This window comes from Marmota marmota, unplaced genomic scaffold, assembly GCF_001458135.2.
Source record: "Marmota marmota marmota unplaced genomic scaffold, marMar, whole genome shotgun sequence".
Taxonomy (NCBI): Eukaryota; Metazoa; Chordata; class Mammalia; order Rodentia; family Sciuridae; genus Marmota; species Marmota marmota.
Genome location: NW_026000026.1, coordinates 25,797,214 through 25,821,645, shown reverse-complemented (window position 1 = coordinate 25,821,645; position 24,432 = coordinate 25,797,214). Strand labels below are relative to the sequence as shown.

Genomic DNA, 24,432 nt, shown 5'->3' with positions numbered 1-24,432 from the left:
TGGCGGAGCGGGGCGGGACGGCGGGAGGCGAGGCGCTGCGCGCGTGGCGTCGGGCGCGCGCGCGGCGCCGAACGGCGAGGGGGGCACGTCACTTCCTGTTTCTTTAGGGAACGTGGCTTTCCCCGCAGCGCCCGTTCCTCCGTCTGCGTTCCTGCTGCAGCGGCCGGAGCTGGAGTGAGCAGCCGAGCGCAGCCTCGCCATGGACTCGGCCCTCAGCGACCCGCACAACGGCAGCGCCGAGTCAGGCGGCCCGGCCAACGGCACGACGCGGCCGCCCTCCACGCCCGAGGGCATCGCGCTGGCCTACGGCAGCCTCCTGCTCATGGCGCTGCTGCCCATCTTCTTTGGCGCCCTGCGCTCGGTGCGCTGTGCCCGCGGCAAGGTAGGTTCGGCAGCTAATCCGAGCCTTCCCACCCTCATGGCTGGCATGGACCCTTCCCATCCGACCCTTTCTTGGAGGAACTCCTCGCCGGGGTCACTAACCGGCCCCAGGGTTTATCACCACCGTCCCCTCCACCCGCGCCCACATTCCGGGGCTGGCCTTTGGCGGCGTCCTCGGATCTGGGCACCGACCCTCTACCCAACCTTCCTCAGAGGGGAGCTGATTTCTCCCCCTGCTTAGATCCTGACACATCCCTCTCTGTCTGCATCATGCGGCAGCCACGGTCAGCCGACCCTCACACCGCCGCTCGGGCGCTGATTGTTCGCTCTGGGCCCAGCCCCATCTTCTGTTGTCGCTGGTCAGCAGCAACATATACTCATCCCAGCTGGAACAGTCACCCCATCCAGGGCTCTGGGTCAACCCCAATCTGTACCTAATGAGTAATAATAGTCCTGAGAATTAAGTGGTACCATCTCTAGTCATCCCTCTATCAGGAGCCCTGCCTTACCCACCCCAGGGCTAATTCTAGCATCCAGACCCATATCTAGGCTTGTCTCCTTTCTCAATGAAATAATATCATGTGGGCACTTACATGAAGCTCTCCGACCAGGCCCTAGCCCCTGCCATGAAAAAATGAACCCAGGAAATAGCTCCATTTTAGCATCTAGACTATTGCTTTACTTTCTGGAACCAGTTCCAGCCAGCTCTTCAGACCTGGCACCTTGATGCCTCTACTTTTTAACCAGGCTTAGACCACTTCTTTTGTTGGCTTCCTCTAACTACCACTCAAATTTGTCTTTAGCTAAAACCCAGTCCTTTTACTCTGTTCCCACCCAGCCCCTAACCCTACCTCAAAGCATCCTTTCTCCCTGTCTCCCCTAAGACAGTCCCTCCATCCAGTTGGGCCTACCTGCTGAGGAACTGGCCAGTCCTTGGCCTTCCTTAATATTGGTCCCATTGGATACCCAAGAGGACTCTAGCACTTTCCTCCTCCTTCCTTCCTCTCTCCCACCCTCCCCACCCCTACTTCTTCCCTATATTAAGCCCTCTCTAGTCCCTGGAATCAATGGCTTCTGACTTCCTGGCACCCTCTCTCCTCCTTAACAGCCTCTTAATCTACAAGCATCCCCACTGCTCCTCCCCCACCAGACCTGAAGATGGACCCAAGCGGAAGCAGGCCCACAAAGGAGCTGCCACTTTTGAAACTGCTCTGGCTCAGGTTCTCAAAACACTGCCCAATTTAAGCAGTGACTGAAGGCTGCCGCCTTTTTTCCCAAGAACAGAGAACCCATCACTGGCTCTCTGTGGTCAGATGCAAAGGAGAACTGTTAGGGCTTAGGTTGAGAGGCTCAGTGTGACCCTGTTTTTCTTTCTATTCTGCCTTTGCTAAGCAGAGTTCAGGTGGCCTTATCCTCAATACCAGGCCTGTTAGCAAACCCTTGGTACAGAGAGAAGTTCAGAAATAGACCAAGACAAAGGACCCAAAGGGCAGTGTGGCAGGAGGCTGAGCAGCTTGATCTGAGTAGCTCCCAGACTGTCTGAACACTTCTCCTTAGCACCTTCTGCACAGGGATCGCTCGTCTCTTCCAAAAACACCTCCAGGAAACAGTGTTTCCTGAACTTCTGCCATTGTCTACAGTGGAGCGATGCTGCAGGGATGTGTAGGTCGAGCAGTGTCACCAAGGAGTTCAGGAGTGTGGATGAGGGAAGGACAGCTAGGTCTGTGACGGTAATACCAGCAACCGCAGGGTTTGCAGAGAAAGAGAAAGGCTGTGCACGCATGTCTGGAGCAGGGCATGGAGGCTTTGTGTGGAGGGAGGCCCAAGCATTGATGGAGAGGTAGAATTCCAGCCAGGAGAGGGCATTCTAACAGAGGAAAGTGAGAGGTAGGAAGCCTGGAAGAGACAAAGCAGTTACAGAAGCACAGAAGGTCTGGTGTGGCTGGAGCAGAGAGTGTGGATTAAAGTGCTTTTGTCTAATTGCCTCTCCGAAACATCTCCTGCAGGGCTGGAAAACTATGAAATTTACAAATGGGGCCTGACCATTCACTGATGGCCTCTCCCTCCAATAACCAGGATGCTCTAAAGTTATAAAATCTTTACCCACTTCAATACTCAGAGACCTCAGTGTGGCAGATAGAGCTAGTTTTATTCCCACTGTACAGAAAAATCAAGGGTCAAAAGAATGACTTGTTAAGATCACTGTACCTCATAGGGGCAGAACCAGGTGTGCCTAGTCTCAGATCAGGACACTATCTTTGGATACAGGTGCCTCTAAAGTCTCACACAAGTAGCATTTTGGCCTGGGGAGAGTCACTTTTTCACCCTGCATCATTTCCTTGGTCATTTGGCAAGGAGGGAGAAGAGTTAGTGTGGGGGCCCAAGAGTTTTGGGTTTCCACTCATGTTAGATCATAAAGCCACCTAAGAGAGGACATATGAAGACAGACTTGCCCTGGGGTCTATGTGTCCAGGGCACACTGTGAAATCCCAGGAAGAAGGTGGAGATGCAGGAGTGCTGTGAAGAAGTGGCCTACAAGGGTCTGTGACGGTAATACCAGCAACTGCAGGGTTTGCAGAGAAGGGCTGTGCACGCCCCTGTCCAAGACCTGTGTTCCTGAGGGGAGCAAATTCTGTCCAAGCAGCTGGTTCAGCAGCCTTGGCCTGTAGAACAAAGCAGCCCCTCAACTAACAGGACAAGGCATCTGCTCTGAACCAGGTCGCAGGAGTGCCGAGCCTTCCTCACAGACCTCAGTCACCATTAATGCACAGGTGTGTGCTGAGTCAACTAAATTGAGCCCTCATGTGTCTCCTAGGGGAGGCTGCAGTTGACTTTACAGAAGTAGGTGAGAATTCAGTAGACAGAGCAGGAACAATGAAAAGTGTGACCTGAGGCCAGGAGAGGGACGTGGATGCCAAGACAAGATACCCAGGGAACATAGCCTTTCTGAGGATCCGAATCCCAAGGCAGTGCTTAAACTTGGTAGTGACAAAAATAACTATAAACTTGTTTTAAAAAAAAAAAAACCCTCAAGCAGTACAGAAACATAATGGAAAAGCTTCCTCAGTACTATTCCTTGGAAGTAGCCCACTTAGCTGTTTGAAGTGTAACCTTCCAGAGCATTTTTATTTATTTATTTATTTTTATTTATGGTGCTGGGGAAGGAAACTAAGGCCTGGAATTTGCTAAGTACATGCACTACCACTAAGCTACCTCCCCAGCCCACCTCCAAGAACTTTCTCTGTGTATATTCAAACATAAGTATGTGCTTGTGTATATATGGTAGGTTTATTTTTATAACAACGGCATTATAAGTATTGCTTTGCAATTTGATTTCTTTTTCTTTATCAGTATATGTTAGTCATTTTTCTACATCAGATCTACCTCATCCTTTCATGTTAGGAAGGGCAGATAATGTTTGTCCCTGGTACAAAATTTAGAAGGTATCCAGAGGTGCACAATGAGTTTCCTTCCACCCCAGCTGCCCAGTTTCCCTCCCTAGAAGCAGCCCCTGTCACCTGTTTCTTAAATATCCTTCCAGGGAGACTGTACAGTAAGTAAGCATGTGTCCCCATTTTGTTATGTAACTGTTATATTTTATTATGTGTGCAGTCTTTTCTGCACCTTGCTTTCTTAACTGAATATATTTTGGAGATCTAATCATGTCAGTATGTTATGGTCATGTTCTCTCTCTTTTTTTTTTTTTTTTTTTTTGCTGTTGTTATTATTATTGTTTTTGTTTTGCTGAGGATTGAACCCTGGAACACTTTACCACTGAGCTACATCCCAGACCTTTTTATTTTCTTTTTGAGACAGGGTCTCAAATCTGAGTTGAAAGGCTGAGTTGCTGAGGCTAGCCTTGAATTTACAATCCTGCCTCAGCCTCAAATTGCTGGGATTACAGGCATGCACCACCACATCCAGTTTCATGTTCTTCTTTAACAGCTGTGGTATCCCACCTGCACCTCTCATTTTGTTTATAGCACTGGTCTCAAAGGGTAGTCCCTGGACCTGCAGCACCAGCATCACCTGGGATCTTGTGAGAAATAAGATTCAGAATTAGAAACTCAAGGTGGGCCCAACAGGGGGTGTTTTAACAGAGCTTCCCCCCCACCCCCATGATTCTGATACACACCCAAATTGGAGAACATTGGCTTAGGAGGTCTGTGGTCATCTAGGTTGTTTGAGTCTTTGGCTGTTACAAACCATGCTGAAATTAATATCTTTATATATTTATTATTTCCCATTATTAGCCAGACCTTGTCTCAAAATGAAACTTTAAAAGGGGCTGGAATGTAGCTCAGGGGTAGAGTACCCCTGGGTTCAATCCTTTGTACCACAAGAAAAAAGGGCAGAAAGGATTAGCTAATTTTTACCTTCAGGATTCTGTTCCTTAGGAAGGTCACAGGCTTCCTGAGCTGCTTCTTATCACAACTTTCCAGCAGGCTTTTCCAGAGAGGAAAGAGAGAGGTCGTCTAGTAAATGGTAGCCAAGAGCCTGGGTTCTGGAAACAGACCACCACAGTTTGAATCCTGGCTCTGCTGCCTGCCATCTGTGTTACACTAAGCAAATTTTCCTCACTTGTAAAATGTACCTGTTTTGTGAGGATGAGGTCATGTAAAACACCGCTTGGCACACCGAAAGTTCTCAATAAACATTATCCTTATTAGTAATATTGCTGGTCAGATTTGATGTCTCCCATTCTGACTCACCATTGCAGCATGAGATATTTATAACAGTCACCCACAGAGGAGACCAGATTTCTCTGATAGGTGGAGCATCTGCACACCTTAGTTTGTCATCAAATAACGTTAAGCCTCTTCCTCTCCAGGTATTGGCTGAATTGGAAGGAATCTGTGAAGATGAGCCTTAACAGTGGTTTATAGGTGAAGTTACAAAAGCCCTTGTGTACTTCCCAGCCCTGGGCCTCTGTATATGCAGGTCTCTGCTTGATAAGTGCTTCATTTCCTTGTGCACAAAGCAAACTCCTCAACTCAGTCAATTCTACTGCATACCTGGCTTTCAAGCTGCATCTGCTCTGGCACCACTGACACTCCTTTATTTCCCTGTATACTCATGATTCCCTCATTCATAAAAGTGATATGAATAGTGTATGCAGCTTGGGGCTGGGGTTGTAGCTCATTGGCAGAGCACTTGCCTTGCATGAGTGAGGCACTAGGTTCAATCCTCAGCAACACATAAAAATATATAAATAAAAATATTGTGTCCATCCACAACTAAAACAAAAAAAATTAAAAAAAAATAGTGTATACAACTTGAATGATTACTCAAGTACTTCCTATGCAGAAATGGGAATCCTCACAACTCATTTTACAACTGAGGAATTGAGGCTCTGAGAGAAAAATCACCTTCCAAGGTCCCACAGCTGGGAAGGAGTGCAGTTGGAGTCCTGGTGGGACTTCTGACCTCAGCCCTCCTTTAACCACTTTGCACTCATACCATGAATCACATCACACATCAGTATACATGTTTGTTTTGTTTTATGTCACTGTACTATTTACCTGTCAAGGTCTTGGCCTGTCTTCCTGGGAACTCCAAGGTCAGGAGCTGTCTGGTTTATTTTGTACCTACTCTGCTGTCACAAAGGAATCTATTCAGTTTGTGGAGGTGCACAGAGAGGCTGAGGCATTTGCCCAAGTCCCACCACAAACTGCTGCCAAAAAAGCAGAAATTAAGCCAGGTATGGTGTGTCTCATGCATGTAATCCCAGCTGCTCTGAAGCTGAGGCAGCAGGTCCACAAGTTCAAGGCCAGCCAGGGCACCTAGAGATTCTGCCTAAAAATAAAATAAAAGGGCTGGGCGTGGTGACACATGCCTGTAATCCCAGCAATTTGGGAGGCTGAGGCAATAGAATTGCAAGTTCAAGGCCAGCCTCAGCAAATTAGTGAGGCCCTAAGGACTTGGTGAGACCCTCTCTCAAAATAAAACATAAAAAAAAGACCCTGGAGTGTGGCTCAATGATTAAGCAACCCTGGGTTCAATCCCCAGTACCAAAAAAAAAAAACTAAAGTAAAAGGGCTTGGAGTGTAACTCATTGGTGAAACACTTGCCCAGCATATGTAAAGCCCTGGGCTCAATCCCCAGTACCACCAAAAACTAGGAAAGAAAGAAATTAAAAAAAAAAAAAAACAGCCTGGTAGAAAAGAGGGAAGGAAGGAAACTGGGCCTCTTGGTAATGGTATTGCTCACCCTCCCCACCCCCACCAGCGAAGCTGCTGGAGAGTGATTCACACAGCTCCCGTCTCCAGAGGGGAGGGCCTGCTGCCCAGCCTACACACAGCAGTTTGCAAAGGGGCTCCTCACTCACCTCTCGCTAGTAATCACAGCCTCCTGTGATCACAGTACTTTACAGTTTGCCCACCTCTTTGGCATTACACATCTCATTTGGTTTAAGCCTCTTTGCTCTTTTTTGAAGTAAGTTAAGAGGGTGTCCTCCTGTTTGACAGATGAGCAAATTGGTACTCAGAATGCAGATGACTTGCTTCAGTCACCAGCAACCGATTAACAGCCAGGAATACCTTGGATGTACTTCATAGGCATCATTTTGCTGGTATAAGAGTTTCATCTGTAAAAAAAATTCTCAGAAATATATTTGCTTGATTAAAGGGTCCGCGCATTTGTGGTTTGGTTTTGACATGTGTTGCCAAGTCATCTCTACAGAAGACCAAAAATGTGGATTTTTTTCCATTATGAGGAAAAATGGAATGTCAGTGTACTTCAATTTCAGGTTCTCTTATTGAGAGGGAGAGGTGGGAGCTGGGCATAGTGATGCTCACCTGTAACTCCAGCAGCTCTGGAGGCTGAAGCAGGAGAATCTCAAATTCAAGAGTGAAGGGCTGGGAATGTAGCTCAGTGGTAGAGAGCTTTCCTAGCATGTGTGTGGTCCTAGGTTTGATCCCCAGCACTTCAGGGGGTGGAAAAAAGTGAAAAATTAACTTTTTTTTTTTCTGTGATTAAAAAGTCATTTGTAGTTCCTGTCTGTGAATCTTTTTATTTCCTTGGGCATGTGCAAATTATGATTTGACATATTCTGCCAGATTGCCCTCCCCAAAAGGCTGGATAGGTTTGTACTCAAGCCAATGATGCAACACACCTCTCCTAGTGATGGTTTCCTGGGCTGCTACCCTGTACTCCCATCTCATTCCCCTTCTGCAGTCTTCCACCTTGGGGCAGAAGAACCTCCTTGAGCCAGAATCCCCCTCCAGTAGCTCCCCTCTCAGTGCAACTTTTCCTATTGTGGTTTTTTTTTTTTTTTTTAACATGTATATATATATTTTTTATTATTTTTTAGTTATAGATGAACACAATATCTCTATTTTGTTTACGTATTTTTATGTGGTGCTAAGGATCGAACCCAGTGCCTCACATGTGCAAAGCAAGCTCTCTGCCACTGAGCCACAAACCCAGCCCTCCTGTTGGTTTTTAAGAGCCAGCACTGAGCCAAAGTCTTGGCAAGATTCCACAGCTGAATGGCATCCCTTCTCCCAGGAATGCTGGTGCCTTCTTCACGAGATGGACATGGTAACGGTGGAATACTGAACACTGTGACGAGCCTGTGGCTGCTATGGAAAGAATTTCACCTTGGCATGGGTGTCTGTTTTGCCTTTGCTAGGATTTTGGTGGTTATGATATGAAATAGTTGGGGGTTGGCTTATCCCAGTGGGGGAATCTGGAAGGGCTTCATGGCAGCAAGTGTTTGCTGGGCCTTTGAGGACGGTGAGGAAAAGTCTTTTGGCATTAATTCTATGAAGCTAATTTAAATCCTATGTTACACTGTTACTCCACTGTCAGTTTGATTGCATTCAGTTCTTTTTCATGTAAATATCATTCAACGGTCCCTTTGCCTACATCACATTCTTGCCAACAGTAGCATCTGCTGTTTATAAATGTAATAGTGTTTTTTTTGTTTGTTTGTTTTTTTAACCATATTCAGTTCTTCCAGTGGTTCATTTTTTGGGTTCCCCCCACCCCACACCTTTGTGGTGCTGGGGATTGAACCCAGGGCCTCCTGCACGCTAGGCAAGCGCTGTATCCCCAGCCCTGTTTCCTTTTTTTTTTTTTTTCTCTCTCTCTCTTCTAACCCCCTATCCCTTCTCAGTTGTCACATGCTTTAACTGCCTCTGCCATAGCTCTTCTCCTCAGACATGCCACACATGCCCTGGGTTCTTCTGGATGGTCTTCACCACAGTCCAGATGTCCTCAATGGGAAAATGAGGGGATCAGATTATCTTGCCCAGGGGGAGTCAGGCAGCCTCCCTGGCAGCAGGACTAGCATAAGCAAAAGCCTTGAGGGCACCAGATGAGTTGTTGGAACACCGAATTCCATCAGCAGCCAGCCACAGAGGACAGACAAACCAGAGCCCCACTCAGCGCTGCCTCTCTTCTCTCCTCCAGAATGCCTCGGACATGCCTGAAACCATCACCAGCCGGGATGCCGCCCGCTTCCCCATCATCGCCAGCTGCACACTCTTGGGGCTCTACCTCTTTTTCAAAGTAAGTTGTTTGCCACCTGTGTTGTCATTTGGTTTAAATAACTTTATTTTCTTTTGTTTTATTTTTCTCATCACAGGAGCCATGCATGTTTGATTCTAGAAAATAAAGAGCAGGGAGAAATTAAAGATTTACGTGTAGACCCACTACCCAGAGACAGCTATTGTCCATGTTTGGGACCTTTCCTGCCAGTCTATTTCTTTTCTCCATGTAGTTTTTTTGTTCTGTTTCATGATACCAATTTGGTTTTATTGTACTGTATGTGTTGGGCTGGGGTATAGCTTGTGTCTCTGACATTACCTCTACCATACTAATCGCCTTTTTTTTTTTTTTTAATTTATCGAGGTTTATTTTCCCAATAAAAGTTACACAGGCTCAGTGTTGCAAACCTGGAATACACAGAAAAGTAAAAAGGGGGAAACAGCAATCATCCAAAACCCCACTTCCAGAGACAGTCACAGTTTCCCTTTGGAGGTGTGTCCTTCCGCGTTCTTCCCGTGCATGGTTTCTCCATGGCTGTGACCACGTGGTGTATTCAGTCTGTAGCTGCTTTTCTCACCTCACATTGATAACATCATGAGCATTTTCTCATGTTACTGCAAACTCTCCTTGAAACTTTTTTTTTTTTTTTAATATATATAATTGTACTATTTTCTGGGGCTGGAGGTGGGCTCACTGGTAGAGTGCTTGCCTAACATGCCCAAGGCCTAGGTTTGTTTTATCCTCGGCACCTTAAAGAAAAAAAAGAATTTCAGCTTGAGGGAAGAAAATACAAATGAGCCATAATCCTCTCCTCAATATTAGTTTATTGTGGCTCTGTTATGCATAGATCTAGGATTATATTTTTTAAAATATTTTTAGTATATTTATCAAATCTATAGCTCTCACCATGAAAGTATTTTTATATCAACACAGTCCAATCCACCTGATTCTTTTTAAGCTGCCCGTGGTTCTGTTATATGATATACCCCTTAGGATGTGTGTCCACTGTTAGAATATCAGAGTAGTGCTGCTATGAACGTCTTCCTGCACATATTTTGGCATGAAGTATTTGGCACATGCACGAATTTCCTTCAAGTATGTCTGCAGTATTCCCAGGTCAAGCAGAGGCTTGTTTTATAATTAGAGAGAGAGTACCAAATTGCCCTCCAAAGGGGCAGTTTTCCACTCCTACTGGCAGTTACAAGCGTGCTAGCTTCCCTGTGCTGTCCACTGCGTTAGGTAGCATCCACGTTTTTGGGTTTTGCTATTCTGTAAATGAAGCAAATGCCTAATTTTTCATGCCTGTTTCCTGTTGCATCACTATCTCATTGTTCAATCATAACTACTGTTTTTAACGGTTTCAGAATATGCCTACAGGCAGATACATCACAGTTGACTTACAATACCCCCATCACTTCAAACAGAAAATGTCATTCTGATTTTTATTCTGAAAAATAAGGATGTACCAAAGAGCATTGGCTATTTGCTGATTTCCCCCCCCCCCCCGCACCCCTTTTTTTTTCCTGGATCTCAGGTGAATATCTTATCAAATGCCTTGGTTCACGGCATACCACCCTCAGGTGCCCCATCTTGTTTGTTCCCCTACTTCACCCCTAATGTCCGCCTCCATTTCCCACCTTCATCTCCGTCTCCACCAGAAGTGCCTGCTCTAGTGTGTCTAATGTGTGGTGTGTTTGTGTCTGAGTGAGTCGAGCTGCTGTAAGTAGAGCTGTGCAGTGTGTCTCCCTCTGCTTCCTTTCCTCTCCCTCTGCCTCAGAGATCTCTGTGGCTCTGGGCACAGCGGGCCTGTTGCTTCTGACTTTGCTTTTGGCAGATTTCTCAAGTCTCTGTTGTGCTCAGTGCAGGAAGACACCAAGTCCCTTGCCTCAAGACCGCCTAATATATTTAGGATTTAGGATTCTTTCCTTAGGCCAGATCCCTCCAAAAGGAGTATCTGACAGCCGAGGGTGTGAACCATTTTTTAAGGCAGGACTGCCATTGCTCAGCCTACCCTCCTCTCTGGGCGGGAAGCTCCCTTTCACAGTCCCACCTCTACCCCCTGCCTCTGCAGTGTCCACGGGGAGATTTCTGAAAGGCAGTTGCGGACAGGGCAGCCACCAGGCTCCTCAGGAATCTCAGCCTGATAGCTAGTTGGCTGGTTGGTTTAACAGCAGAAGCACCTACCACAGGGCTCTTACTCCACTTCTTCCTCCCACTTCTCGTTGCTGTACTGGCATTTGAAACTGCATTAGACATTAGAATTTTTCCTGAAATGACAGCATCCCCATAGTCAAGCTCAAAGCATCCTGTCCAGGTGACCAGGTGTAGTTAAGGCTGGTCTCTGTCACCACTTCCCACTCCAGCCCTCCCCCCTGACCTTGATGTCGAGATATTCAGACATACCAGGGAAATCCCCTCCAGTCTTTTGTTTGTGTGCTCTACCTTGACCCCATAAAGGCACTTGCCCAAGAGTCTCCCTCTCTCCAATCTATGAGTGTAGTAGATCCTTTCGTTTCATATGCCTTTCTGAAGGACTTACTGCCTGGTTTAGAATGTTCCCTCTTGTCCCCAACTGTGTGATAAATGGGGAACTCCCCCTTGCAGAGTCTTTAAGGATCATTCCAACACAGCCAAGGAACTCAATGCTCAGAGAGGCGAGTGGAAGTACAGGATCTATTATACTCAGAAGCCCTAGAGAAGGAGGCACCGCACAGCACACAGGGACCCATGGGGGAGAAGTCCCAGGGAGCAGATTTAACTGTGCAGGTGAGAAGAAGGACCCCTGGGCAGGTGCCTGCACTGGAGATCAGTGCAGAGAACACAGGCATGAGGGGATCATTGTCATTGGTGTGTTTAAATGTCACGAGGGCACAGTCTGGGGAGGGAAGTAAGGGGAACTTGTGTAGGGACCAGCCTTATCACACTGCTGCCTCTGTTACCTGGGTGGGGTGCTCACTGCCTGTGTGTGGGGATGTTGAAGCATTAGGAAAATATGAAGTTTGAAAACACAACAGCATTTCTCAACATGATAGCATTTACTTGATCTTCTCTCATTTACCCAATTGCTTTTAGGCAGCTTATAAAAATAAAATCCAATGGCATGAGAAAAACAAAGGGGTGAAGAAAAAAGTTGAAATAGGAAAAAACAAGTCTTGGGTGAGGACATTACCCAGACCCTGTGGCTTAAAGACTTGTATTCTTGCCAGAAATGGACCACAGTTATGGCTCTAACTTTCTGGCAGCCAAAGCACAAAGCAAAGTGCATCTTAGTGCTCAATTCCCATAGCCACACAGTCAAAGTAGCCAGCTCACGAGTGTGGCCTGAGCAAGCTTTTTTCCTCGGAGCCCACATTGGACGAACACTGCGTGAGGCACAGAACATCTCCACAGATGAGGCCTAATCCAGGTACCTCCTCTACAGTAGTACTCATGCTGCCTGGCACTGGACTGCTCATCCGCTCAGTCCTTCTGCATTTATTGAGTGCCTGCTACATTGGGCCCTGTGCCTGGGACACCACCGTAGCAACAAAAAAGTCAACCCCCCCTGCCTTCAAGGAGCATCTTGTTGAGTAGTGGAGACAGACACCAGTTACATAGAGAAATATGAAGTTAAACCTCTGAGAAGGGGTGTAAAGACAAGGTCCCCAGAGGCAGGAAAGCACAGAAGAACCCGCCTAGGGTGAACCCTGCCCCTGCCCAAACCTCCATCTAAGACAAGAGCACCTCTGTCCACCTAGCTGCTTGGCCAAAAACCCCAGGAGTCCTTGTCCCTGCTCCTCTCATCCTTCATATCCAGTCCCTGTGCACTTCTTGCGATCCTGATTCCAGAACAGATTTGGAGTCTTTTGCTGTTCATCACTTTACTCCACGTCCCCCAATGCAGGTCACTGTATTCCCTTTGCTGGATTTGCAGGGTCCTCCTCACCCACTGGGCTCTCTGCTTCCACTCCTGTCCTTCAGGGTCTCTGTTCTGCATAGCAACAGAGGAATCCTGTCAGACCATCAGATCATGTCCCAGCACATGCCCAAGTGACCTGTGGGTGGTAATGTGGCACAGCCATCACACTGCAAAAGCCCTCCAGTGCTGACCGATCTCACTTAGGTGAATCTGAAATCTTTCGTGGTACCGCAGGGTCTGGCTCCCTCCTATCTCCCTAGCCTCACCTCCTGACGCTCCCTTGTTCCCTTGCCCCAGGCTTACAGGCCCTTACTGTTCCCTACACACACAAACAAGCATCCACCTCAGGATCTTTTTACCTGCCCTTCCCTCTGCCTCGGGTGCTCTTCCCTGAGCGTCTCCACAGCCTCCTCCCGCTCTGAGGGTTCTATTCTAGTGTCCTCCCTTCTGAAGGCTTTCCATGGCCACTGTCTGAAGTAGCAGCTCTCACCCTATGTCAGTCAGTTTTTCATCACTGTGACCAAAATACCCAACAAGATAACTTAGAGGAAGAGAAGTTTATTTGGGTCTCACATTTTCAGAGGTTCAGTCCACGGTCAGCCAACTCCATTGCTCTGGACCTGAGGTGAGGCAGAACATCATGGCAGCAGGGCACATGGCAACCAGGAATGGAGAGAGCACAGAGAGCCAGTGAGAAAATATAATCCCCAGGGTACATCCCCAGTGAGCTGCTTCCTCCGGCCCCACTCCCCACACAGTTGCTACCCAGTATTCCACTCAAATTGATCCATCGAATGGATTAACCCATTGATGAGGTTATAGCTCTCATAAACTAACCATTCCACCTCTGAACATTGCTGCATTGGGTATCATGTTTACACCACCATGAGCTTCTCAGGGGGACACTTAATATCCAAACTATAACAGCCCCTTCGCTTAAACCCTTGCCCTGCTTTGCTTTCCTTAGCGCCAGCACACCTAACAGTACTTTATAGATCATTGTTTCTTTTGAGATTCTTTCTCCCTTGCTGGCAGGTGAACTCCAAGCAGGCACTTCACCTTATTGCTAGCTATATTCCTAGTGTTCAGCACAATGTCCTGCCCAGCGTGGTAAACCAGTAAATGTCCACAGAATTACTGGGGGGACTACCTAAGGAAAACTTGGGCTGAGGAAGGATGAATAGGGCTGGCGAGGTGAAGGGAAAAGAGAGCAGCCCAGGAGTACATGCCCAAGTGACCTGTGGGTGGTGGTGTAACACAGCCATCACACTGCAAAAGCCAGTGTGACTGGGGCACATAGAAGAGGAGCGGTGAGGTCCACAGTGGTCACCAGGAGAGGCCAGTGCAAGGGTGTGGGCCTCCAGCTTCTGGGAACATTGGGAAGCCACTGCAAGGATTTAACCAGGGGACTGCTGTGATCAAGTTGGCATTTAAACACATTCCATCACAGCCTTACTTGAGAGCAGAGGGCCAGTGTCCCTGCCCTTGCAGATGAGCACATCATTCCCTCGCAGTTAGACCATCACAGTAGCAAATTCAGCAAGGATACAGCAAGTGTGGAGGAACATGTCATAGCCAAGGCCCAGACTTAACACATGACACTTGAGTTTAGAACATTTGACAGAGAATATGTCCTATTTCACCTGACGATAAGGTGGCCAGGATGCGGCTATCAGGGCCTGCTGTCCCAACCTCCCACCACAGTTATCAGGAGGAGTTATCGGTGGAGTGGACATGGAGAGTGGGGCAGGGCACCCAGATACTTTGCAGCTAGCATGATGGTAGCTGTAATGGCCACTCTGTAAGGGCTCCTGGGATTTGGGGGCAGGAAGAGGAGATATGGAAGAGCAAGTACTGCAGCTCCAACAGCTCTCAGATTTCTGTGCCTTGGGCTCCCCATCCATGCGTTTGCAAGACTCTGGACACAAACGATAATTGCCTGTTTCCAGATAATGCAGTCACGGGCACACGCCTCTAGACTCCTTTGGGAGGTACAGGATGGGGCTTGGAGTCCCACCCTTTTTTCTCACAGCCATAGAAAATAGGAGTGCCCTGATTTTGTCTGAGGTTTCTTCCCAACTGTCCCCTGACTCCAGGGGCATGAGACCAACCTCCAGAAGAGAAGCTGGGACTCTATATATAGTTTCCTTGTGGCCACAGGCATCCTAACTTCCTGTTTCTTTTTGTATTTCTGCCTCAGATATTCTCCCAGGAGTACATCAACCTCTTGCTGTCCATGTATTTCTTCGTGCTGGGAATCCTGGCGTTGTCCCACACCATCAGGTCAGAAGGCATCTCTGCAGCATATGAAGCAGCTTTCACAGGAGCCAGAACAGGGTTTTGGATATGAACATGACCTTTGGTGTCATTCAGAGCCGGGTTTGGCCCAAAAACCCAAGGGAATCTTTCCCTTGTGTCACTAAAGGTGACCTAGGACTAGAACTGTAACATGTCTGGGCTACAGTGTCTTTATACGGACCTATAAAAGTAACCGTGGATGTTTCTCACTGCCACTGTTGTTGGGAAGGTTATTTGTGAGCAGTAACATCCTGGTGTTGTCAAGAGTACTGAGATGAGTAACGCCAGGTGCTGTGGCCTGCCAAGCATCTTGAGGCATTGTCTTTTTTCATGAGAGAAGCAGTATGGGGAGAGATTAGGGGGGCAAGCTCTGGAATCTGACTACCTGACTTTAAATCCAGACTCTGCCACTTAATAGCCCAATGACCTTGGGCAAGTTATTTAATCTCTCTGGCCTCAATTTCCTCACCATTGTGGTAGAAAATAATAACACCTTCCTTCTGGGGTCATGTGGAAAGCTTTTAGCTTGGTTTCTCGAACTTAATATGTTCAATAACTGTTAACTTTGTTACTATCTGTGTTAACGTACCAGAGAAACTTGCGTTTAGCTCTTTCTTTTAATCCTAGGTTAGTCAGGGAAACAGAGGCTCAGAGAGGTTAAGAACTTTGCTCTGTCCAGGTGTGGTGAAGCATACCTGGAATCCAAGTGACTCAGGAGGCTGAAAAAGGACTAGGGATATAGCTCAGTGGTAAAGCACCACTAGGTTCAATCCCAGTACCAGGAAAGGAAAAAAAAAAACTGTTCTGGTGATACAGCTGATAAGCAACAGCGCCAGGATTCAAACTCAGATCTGTGTGGCCCCAGAACCCATCTTTCTGCCACCACCTCCCTGCTCAGACCACCTGCTCATGACAGTTCTGTGGGTGAGTGATCTGAACCAGTGTTCTCAGGGCAGGGAACTCCCATTGGCGTTCTCCCTGTGCAGGGCTAGCCTGTGCACTGCAGACCTGTGGCAGCCTTGTTCCACTCAACAACTGGAACTTGTACAGCTTCAGGCTGAAAACCACTGGTAAGACTGAGCAGTGGCAGCAGACCAGGAAAAGTTCCCAGAAGAAAGGAAGTCAACTTGAACTAAGATTTCAAGGGTAGGAGGACTGGAAGAGGTGCCGAAGAGAGACCAGGCCAGGAGCCAGAAGGACCATGCCTATTGAGGGTTCACTATCAGGATGTTCCCAGAGTAGTCAAGAGAAAGAGCAGGTCTGCCTCTGTAGACAATGGACACCCAGCTGGGCGTGGCCTTACTCTCCAGGAATGCTGACAGGACAGTGGCGGTCAGAACGTAGGCTCCAGAGGCACCCTGGGACCAAGGCCTGGCTCTGCCAGCTTTGTAATTTTCTTAAGTTACTCAAGTCTCTGAGCATGAGTTTTTCCACCTATAAAATAGAGACCATAGACTGTCCTCACAGAGGTGCAGGAAGGATCAGAGTAGCCACGCTGTGTGTGGCTTGCCTAGGGCTCAGTGCCAGGCGGCACTCGGGGAGTAGAGAAGCTGGCCCAAGGTTACATAGCTGGTTCTTCAGCTATGGTTTTGAGACTGAAGTCAGTATTGTCTTTACTTCACTGACCCTTTACCCAAAAACTCTGCTTCTAGCCAACTCGGGAGATCTCTGGTCCCATTCCCCATCCTGAAAAACCAAGGTCCAGAGAACCTAGCATTGTCAGGACAGACCTCTGTAGTCATGATGAACCTGGGGAACGGGTGGGAAGCCATCATTCCAGGCACAGGGTCCCCTTCTTTTCCACACTGATGAAGACCCTCCCTGCAAGTCTAGCTCATCTCACCCTACCATCTGTAAAAGGCTTGACACCCCAGTTCTCCCCACAACCCAACTATCACTACACAGAGAAGGAAGCCAATATATCTTGAAAGCTACTGCTAGACTGTGTGCTGAGGAATTATTTCACTTTATCTCAGCAGCCCTGCAAGAAAGGTCATTTCTCTATTCAACTTCCCAAGCAGGGTGTTTAGAACCTTTATCATTTTGACACCAAAGACATTTTTTTTTTCGTTTAGAACAGTAACTGAGAGACATTGTCCCAGATTTCTTACAGATTAGCCAAGAAACAATTGTTTCTCTGTCTTCTAACCAATTCACTATTGTTAGTGATGGATATTGTCAATAGAAAAACCAACAGAGCCAGGTGCGGTGGAATATGCCTATAATCCCAGTTACTCAGAATGAGCAGGAAGATTTCAAGTTCGAGGCTAGCCTCGGCAACTTAGCAAGATCCTATCTCAAAATTTAAAAGGGCTAGGGTATAGCTCAGTGGTAGAGTGCATGAAGCCCTGGATCCAATCCTCAGTACCACTAAAAAGAAAAGAAAAAACCATCAGCTTTGCTAAAACTGCACATTGTAAAATTTGTTAATGACTAGAAACTAACAGAAAAATCATTTTCTTAATAAAACTTAGAGCAACAAAATTTGACCTGGGAAAATTAGATCTTTTAAAATAACGGATGGCTGCGGGTAGAAGTGTGCTCACCATTCAGGGTCAGAACTGTCCACTGAAAAATCTGATAGGAACCAAAGACTGTCCAATGAATGAAAATGTTATTGTAAAATGTATATGGAAAAGAAATCCAGTGAAATTTTTTTGAAAATAATTTTTAATAAAAAGGGGAAATACAATTAATCATATTTTTTAGAGAGTTGATACAGATTCAATTGACTGTTCTTCAATTAAGTTGAATTTTCTTAAATACTTTCCTCAAAGAAAGTCACATGAGCTTCCTCGGGACTCTCATAAGGTGCAAAAGTTCAAGACGGAAATGGAGCTCAGAAGGGGGTGTATGACCACCAGGATTTGCAGCTGATAAGAGCAGAGTTAGGTTTTGAGCTCTGGTCTGTCTGACTCCAAAGCCAATATTCTTTTCAGTTTGGGCAAAAATGAGGGAAAGAGAGGCTTAAGGAGGGCGGACCTATGTTGTGCTGAGAGTTGGAAAGGAGAGGTCTGCGGAAAGACTGAGCAGAGCTGAGCCCCAAGCCATGGCAGCCCAGGCTGTGCTTCCTTCAGGATCCCTCCACCCATCTCAGGCCTCCAAGAACAAACCACAGCTCCCTGTCCTGGGGAAAGGCAGGGACCACAGCCTGCCTTCAGTCATCTATAGTCACCAAAACTCAAGCCCTAGCCAAATCCCAGACATCCTCCTGGCAAAGGAACTTGGGCTTATTTCTTGTCACCGCTGACTGAGCTTATATCCCAAGCAGCTAACTCTGGGAGAACAGAAGGCCCAAATCTGCCACCCCAGGAGGAACAAGCCACATCATCAGTTTCACTAACCCTTACCTTCCACTCCCAGATAAGGGCACCAGGATGTGGTTTCTTAGCAGGAAGCAGTGACCTTTAGGTTTAATGTGAGCCATCAAAGACCAGAAAGAATCTGTGCCTTCTACGAAAGTGCATTCAGAGTTGTTCAGCAAGCATTTACCACGTGTCTCCAGACACCATGGCTAGCCCGGATGGGTCAGAAATGATAACCTGGGCCCCTACCCTCAAGTTTATAGACTCACACCAGCAAGATCATGTGACTTCCCTTGTGTTATACAGTACTTGCGATTGAACCCGGAGGATTCTACCACTGAGCTACATCCCAGCCCTTTTTATTTTTTTAAAATAAATCCTCTCAATCCTCCTGTCTCAATCACGAATAGCTGGGATTATAGGCATGTGCCACCATGCCCGGCAGCCCATCTTTGCTCAGTAACAAAGACCTGAGTCTAAGGGGCCAGTGGTATTCCTCAATGGTAGAGCACTTGATTAGCATGAATCAGATCCTGGATTCAATCCCCAGCATTCACTTAATTCTTTTAATATTTCTATGAGAAAGCTATTGTTGTAGTGTTTCCGATGAGGAAAGAGAAGTTCACACAACTATTATGAGAACTGAGACTTGAATCTACGAAGTGTCACTCCAGCACCCGTGTTCTTAACCATCCCTACTCTCCTGGTTGACAAGTGGAGAACTAACCTCCCAAAGAAGAGGCCAGTCCCAAAGAAGAGGTGAAGGTCTTAGCTCCTCAGGTCACCTCCCTACCCACATCTACCACACACACCCTGATTTTTAGACTTCCCCAAAAGCAATTTCTGCAAACTGAGCTGAAAGTAGCTTCTAGTCTCTCCATCCCAGCTTCTGCCTCCCACCCCAAAACTGTGCTATGGAAGCTGCCTCCTGACCCCAGGCCGTGCCCACCACATCACTTTTTACAAGGCCTCTCATATTCACACCTAAGCCCTGGTAGGCTTTGAAGGATCAACAGTTTGGCAAGTGGGGAAACAGGCCCAGAGATGACTCTTGAATCCACATCCTTCTTCAAGCCAGCAAGCTATTAAAAAGAGAGCTCCCTTATCCCTGCCTTTACCACTGTGACCTGGGCACCTCCTGCCTTCCTCAGCTTACTTGTTAGTTGGGATTTGCCTTCCTCATTACCAACTTGATCTGATGTCACATGCTTTCAAGCTGAGGCTCTAGAAGAGTGCACCATGACAGAAGTTCACAGTTCTTCAACATCCCTGCTGCAAGACTCAGGGCTGGGCTAAACCGCTCATCTACCTGCTTTCTATCGTCACACAACCATTTGAGACAGGTAGTATTATGATCTTACGTCCAGGTGAGGAGACTGAAGCCCAAGAAGACTCTGCCACTGAAGTGGTTCTCCCAGGACCACACTGCTGGTGTGTGGCAAAGCAGGGTTCAGGCCTGGGTTGCCAAGGCTGGTAGCCGCTCCACAGTATTACCAATCCCAAGACCAGGCTGGGCCAAGAGGCCTTTGTAGGCTATCTTGCTCCGAAGATGGTGTGGAAAATAACATCTGTTCCCTGCCTGGCCAGGAAGTGGGGCATACTGGGTAATCATGAGGCCAGGCTGGTCTTGAGCAAGTGAGGCCTCATGGAAGAAGTGAATATGGGGGTAATCCTGCCCTGGGGGCTATGATTCATCTGGCTGATCAATTCCAGGTGTATTTGTAAAACTCAGCCTGTTGCTGGAAAGTAGGATAGCAAATTCTGGAGTGGGGTGGGGTGACTATCAGGTCATCCGACTTGGTAGGTCTAGAAAGGAGCCCAGGAATGAGCTTCTTGACAAGGGGCTCTCATATAGGTGGTGTGGGGGCCAGACTTGGGAATCCCTGACTCATCTAAAAACTGTTTTACACAAAAGTCTGTCTGCCTAAACTCTGTATCTGTGTGTGGTAAAATAAAGAGGCGATATAGAAGTTACTAAGAGTTCAGACACCTAGGTTTGAATCTCGGCTCAGACGTTATCTCCCTATGTGACCCTGGGCAAGTTACCCTCTAAGAACTTGGGTTTTCTCATCTATAGAGTGAGAACAATAGCACCTACCTGGCAGGGCAGCTGTGAGGGTGCCAGGAGATAGAGCTTTAAATGGGTCTTGGTGGGGGTTATGAGAGCCGTGGTCGCCCATGGGGGCTGTGTTTGCCGACCAGCTTTGTCTTTCCTTCCAGCCCCTTCATGAATAAGTTTTTTCCAGCCAGCTTCCCAAATCGACAGTTTCAGCTGCTCTTCACACAGGGCTCTGGGGAAAACAAGGAAGGTCAGTGCCACCCACTTTCCCTGTGGTATGTCTTAGGTGTCTTCCCTTCCACTCCCCTTTGTCCTTCCAATATTGGGTTCTTCAGTAGTATAAGTGATGGAAGAGGCTGGCTCTGGAATCTCATGGCTTAGTTCATATCCCAGCTCTGCCACCACCTAGGCATGGGACTCTAGGTGAATGCCTTACCTCCCTGAGCACCGGGTGATTTTGTTGGGGATTTTTTGTTTTGTTTTCCCCTGCCATTTATGAAGTAAAAATGATAATTTAGCACCTTCCTCATAGGCACAATTATTAGGAATAGGAATAAATGAGTGGAAAGCACCCAGCACACTGCCTGGCTCACATAAGCACTCAGTAAAACCCCTCTGTCGTGACCATTTTATAGGGTCTATTTTTAGTGTGATTACGGTCACACCTAAAATTTTGGAAAAGGAGACTCCACAGTTTTGGGGGGTTTTTTTGTTTTTTGTTTTGTTTTTTTGTATGTTTGTTTGTTTTAATGAAAACCATGGGGACCTTAAGAGAGGCTGGGATTAACAGGTTATTTACAGCCTGGGTTCAAATACAGCAAGATCATCAATGGCTTAACCAAATGGAAGATCTCCCTCTTCTCTTTCTTTCTCGTCCCCCGAAATTCTAAGCTTGCAGAAGGTATCACTCTCTTGGTGCCTAGCGTATCCTGCTTTGTCCCTAGAGCGCAGCGATGTTGTGATCCCTCTCTGCATCTCTAGTGCATCTGTGCCAAATAAATGATTGATGGGGTTTTCTTTTAAAAAGCTAAGCTTGCCCCGTAGAGTCTGTAGGGTCTCAAGCCCCATCTGTCTCAAGCTCTGCCATACTCAGTGGTGACCCCCCCGGGTCCGAGATGTCTACCATCAGTTCACACTGCAGCCAGAGGGAAGGATAGGCATCCCTGTCGTGGGCTCATTTAGCTACAAAGGGTGTTGGAGAAAGGTGGAGAACATGACCTGAGCGGGTCAGCCTCATGTCCAGTTAGGAACCACCAGCCGCGCCCCTAGAGTCTTCCGGCCACCTGACCGGCTGTTCCGTCACTCCTGCCTGCCCACGCCCCGCCCTTTCCGCTGCCCCCACTGGAATGGATCGCTAGTGGGAAGAACATCCGGCCGAGCGCTGACGTGGGGTTCAGAGCAGCGGAAGTAGTCCATTTTACGGGGCCGTAAAGCGCGGCCGGCTGACCCGTCTTCCGGTTAGCGACAACGGCCGCGACCATCCGCACCGGCCTTCCTGGAGCACGGAGATCATCGGACACTGGCCGCATCTCATTTTTTCTCGTTGCTGCCCACCCCAGTCGGCACCACTTCCTTCGCCTTGGATCATGTTCAAGAAATTTGACGAAAAGGAAAATGTATCCAACTGCATCCAGTTGAAAACTTCAGTTATTAAGGGCATCAAGAACCAACTGATAGAGCAATTTCCAGGTATCGAGCCATGGCTTAATCAAATCATGCCGAAGAAAGATCCCGTCAAAATAGTCCGATGCCATGAGCATATGGAAATCCTTACGGTAAATGGAGAGTTACTATTTTTTAGGCAAAGAAAAGGGCCTTTTTACCCAACCTTAAGATTACTTCACAAATACCCTTTCATCCTGCCACACCAGCAGGTTGATAAAGGAGCCATCAAATTTGTGCTCAGTGGCGCAAATATCATGTGCCCGGGTTTAACTTCTTCTGGCGCAAAGCTTTATCCCGCCGCGGAAGATACAATTGTTGCGGTCATGGCAGAAGGAAAACAGCACGCTCTGTGTGTGGGAGTCATGAAGATGTCTGCAGAAGATATCGAGAAAGTCAACAAAGGAATCGGCATTGAAAATATCCATTATTTAAATGATGGCCTGTGGCACATGAAGACATATAAATGAGCCTTAGAAGAAATCCACTTGTGCTAAATATGGATATTGTGTCGTATTTGTGTTTTGTGTCTGTTTGTGACAGCATGGTGACGATGCCTCTGTGGTTATGCTGAATAAATTCAACAGATGCCTCAAAAACAAAAAAACTAGGGTGCTCTTACCACAGAGGAGAAAACAGAAATTGGGGGACAAGCAGCAGTCTGCTGCACTTGAATCTGGAAGGAGTGACTGCACCCTGAGACCCTGGCCAACCTTCACCACCTCTCTGGGCTTCCTCATTAGGAAGCTTGGAAGCAACTGAGAATGGGTCTGACATCCGGATGTCTACTGGGGGCTCCCCACAAGAGCAGCAACAGGAACTCCCTCCTGCCTTTTCTCCAGTCCTCCATCTCTTTCCTTCTTCTTCCTCTGCTAATGAATTAGGGGTGCCAATAACCTTGATTTCTTTGGTAGCAAAGTAGAGTTTCCAGAATGTACTAGGACCTTGCTAAAGACCAGTAACAGCTGGCATTGAGTACTTGCTGTGTACCCCGCACTGTGCTAAGGACATTGTAAGGACAGACTCACTCCCATAGCAGCCCTATGAGGGAGGTGCTATTGCCTTTTTTCACAGATGAAGCTCAGAGAGGGAACTGCTTTTCCCTAAGGTTACCTAGCTACCAGTGGCAGAGCCTGTGCTTCCAGCACCAAGGACCACTTCCCACTGAACCTGTATTAAATCTGTACTCTCTCTAGGTCTCTTTAACCTTCTCTAGAAAATTTGGGGGACTAGGGGAGGCTCCAGTGAGCTCTCCCCATCTTAATATTCTCACCAGTCTGGGGCAGCCTCGGCTGAGCCCCTGGGCCTGTGGGCCTATGACAGTGCCCACAGCCATGCCCTCCTCAGTCCAGAGGCTGACATGTGGGAGGGACAGTCCCGCCCTGGGGAGTGGACTTACCTGGCTTCTCTGCCCAGAGATCGTCAACTATGAGTTTGACACTAAGGACCTGGTGTGCCTGGGCCTGAGCAGCATCGTTGGCGTCTGGTACCTGCTGCGGAAGGTAAGTAGTTAGACCTGAGCAAAAAGGGAGGCTGGGGTGATGGGGGCACAGCGATCTGGTCTCACCCCTTCCTTTCCCCAGCACTGGATTGCCAACAATCTTTTTGGCCTGGCCTTCTCCCTTAATGGGGTGGAACTTCTGCACCTGAACAACGTCAGCACCGGTTGCATCCTGCTGGGTGGACTCTTCATCTACGACGTCTTCTGGGTGAGTCAGCAGAGACACCGAGGATTTCCAGCTTTAACCTCCTACCTCCCTATTCCTCTGTCTCTCTGGCCCAAATGGCAGTTGTCTGATAAAAGTCAGTACCCCAGAGCTGGTCCTCTCGGGGGCAATCTGTAAGATCGCACTCAGTGCCCGGGGACATTCACCCACCCTCATGGCCCTGGCAGAAGCATAACTTAATCCCACATCTCTGTAAAAAACCAAGTTGAGGCTCAGGGATGTTCAGACAAGGGCGGTAGAATGGGTCCATCAAGGTCCCTGACCTAGAGGACAGGCTGGCTGTGCTCTGGCTGCACACCAGCCCTGGGCTTCAAGACTTACCACACTCACTCTATGAGGCCCCACTGAGGGACTGAGGTCAACCCAGCTCAAGCACACTTTCCCTGGACCCAGGTGGTCTCTTCTCCCATGGGGTGGGTTGTGCCCAGGGTTTTTATCTCTCAGAAGGGACAGAACCCTGAACAGACAGGCTACCTGGCTGGGGCAGTCACCTTTGAAGTTCTTTTTGTTGCTCAGAACCAGGATGAGTGGCCACCTTGCTCAACCTCAGATCTGCTCTGGGCCTGCCAGCCCCCCTGTCCCACTCCCCATACATGTCAGGCAGCAGCA

General features: G+C 47.8%; 2 protein-coding genes and 1 long non-coding RNA gene across 5 annotated transcripts in view; 2 read left to right on the top strand and 1 right to left on the bottom strand.

Annotated features, from left to right (window-relative positions):
• Positions 1–81: 81 nt before the first annotated feature.
• Hm13 (histocompatibility minor 13) overlaps positions 82–24,432 on the top strand; it is a 44,247-nt gene continuing 19,896 nt past the window's right edge. For 2 of the 3 annotated variants that reach the window (XM_015481924.2, XM_015481907.2), the window contains exons 1-6: positions 82–382; positions 8,797–8,895; positions 14,973–15,055; positions 20,596–20,684; positions 23,513–23,598; positions 23,680–23,805. In XM_015481924.2, the coding sequence (XP_015337410.1) occupies positions 200–382; positions 8,797–8,895; positions 14,973–15,055; positions 20,596–20,684; positions 23,513–23,598; positions 23,680–23,805 (666 nt within the window). In that variant the 5' untranslated portion in view covers positions 82–199. The remainder of the gene's footprint in view (positions 383–8,796; positions 8,896–14,972; positions 15,056–20,595; positions 20,685–23,512; positions 23,599–23,679; positions 23,806–24,432) is intronic. The other variant, XM_015481916.2, reaches the window with a different exon arrangement.
• LOC125619020 lies at positions 9,212–11,224 on the bottom strand. Its single transcript, XR_007350483.1, has 2 exons — positions 11,059–11,224; positions 9,212–9,623 (listed from the first exon to the last, which is right to left on the bottom strand). It is a non-coding gene; the product is annotated as an uncharacterized LOC125619020 (long non-coding RNA).
• Positions 20,691–23,506, top strand: Mcts2 (MCTS family member 2). The gene has a single exon (XM_015481935.2). The coding sequence runs from the start codon at positions 22,021–22,023 to the stop codon at positions 22,564–22,566; it is 546 nt and encodes a 181-aa protein (XP_015337421.1). The 5' UTR covers positions 20,691–22,020; the 3' UTR covers positions 22,567–23,506.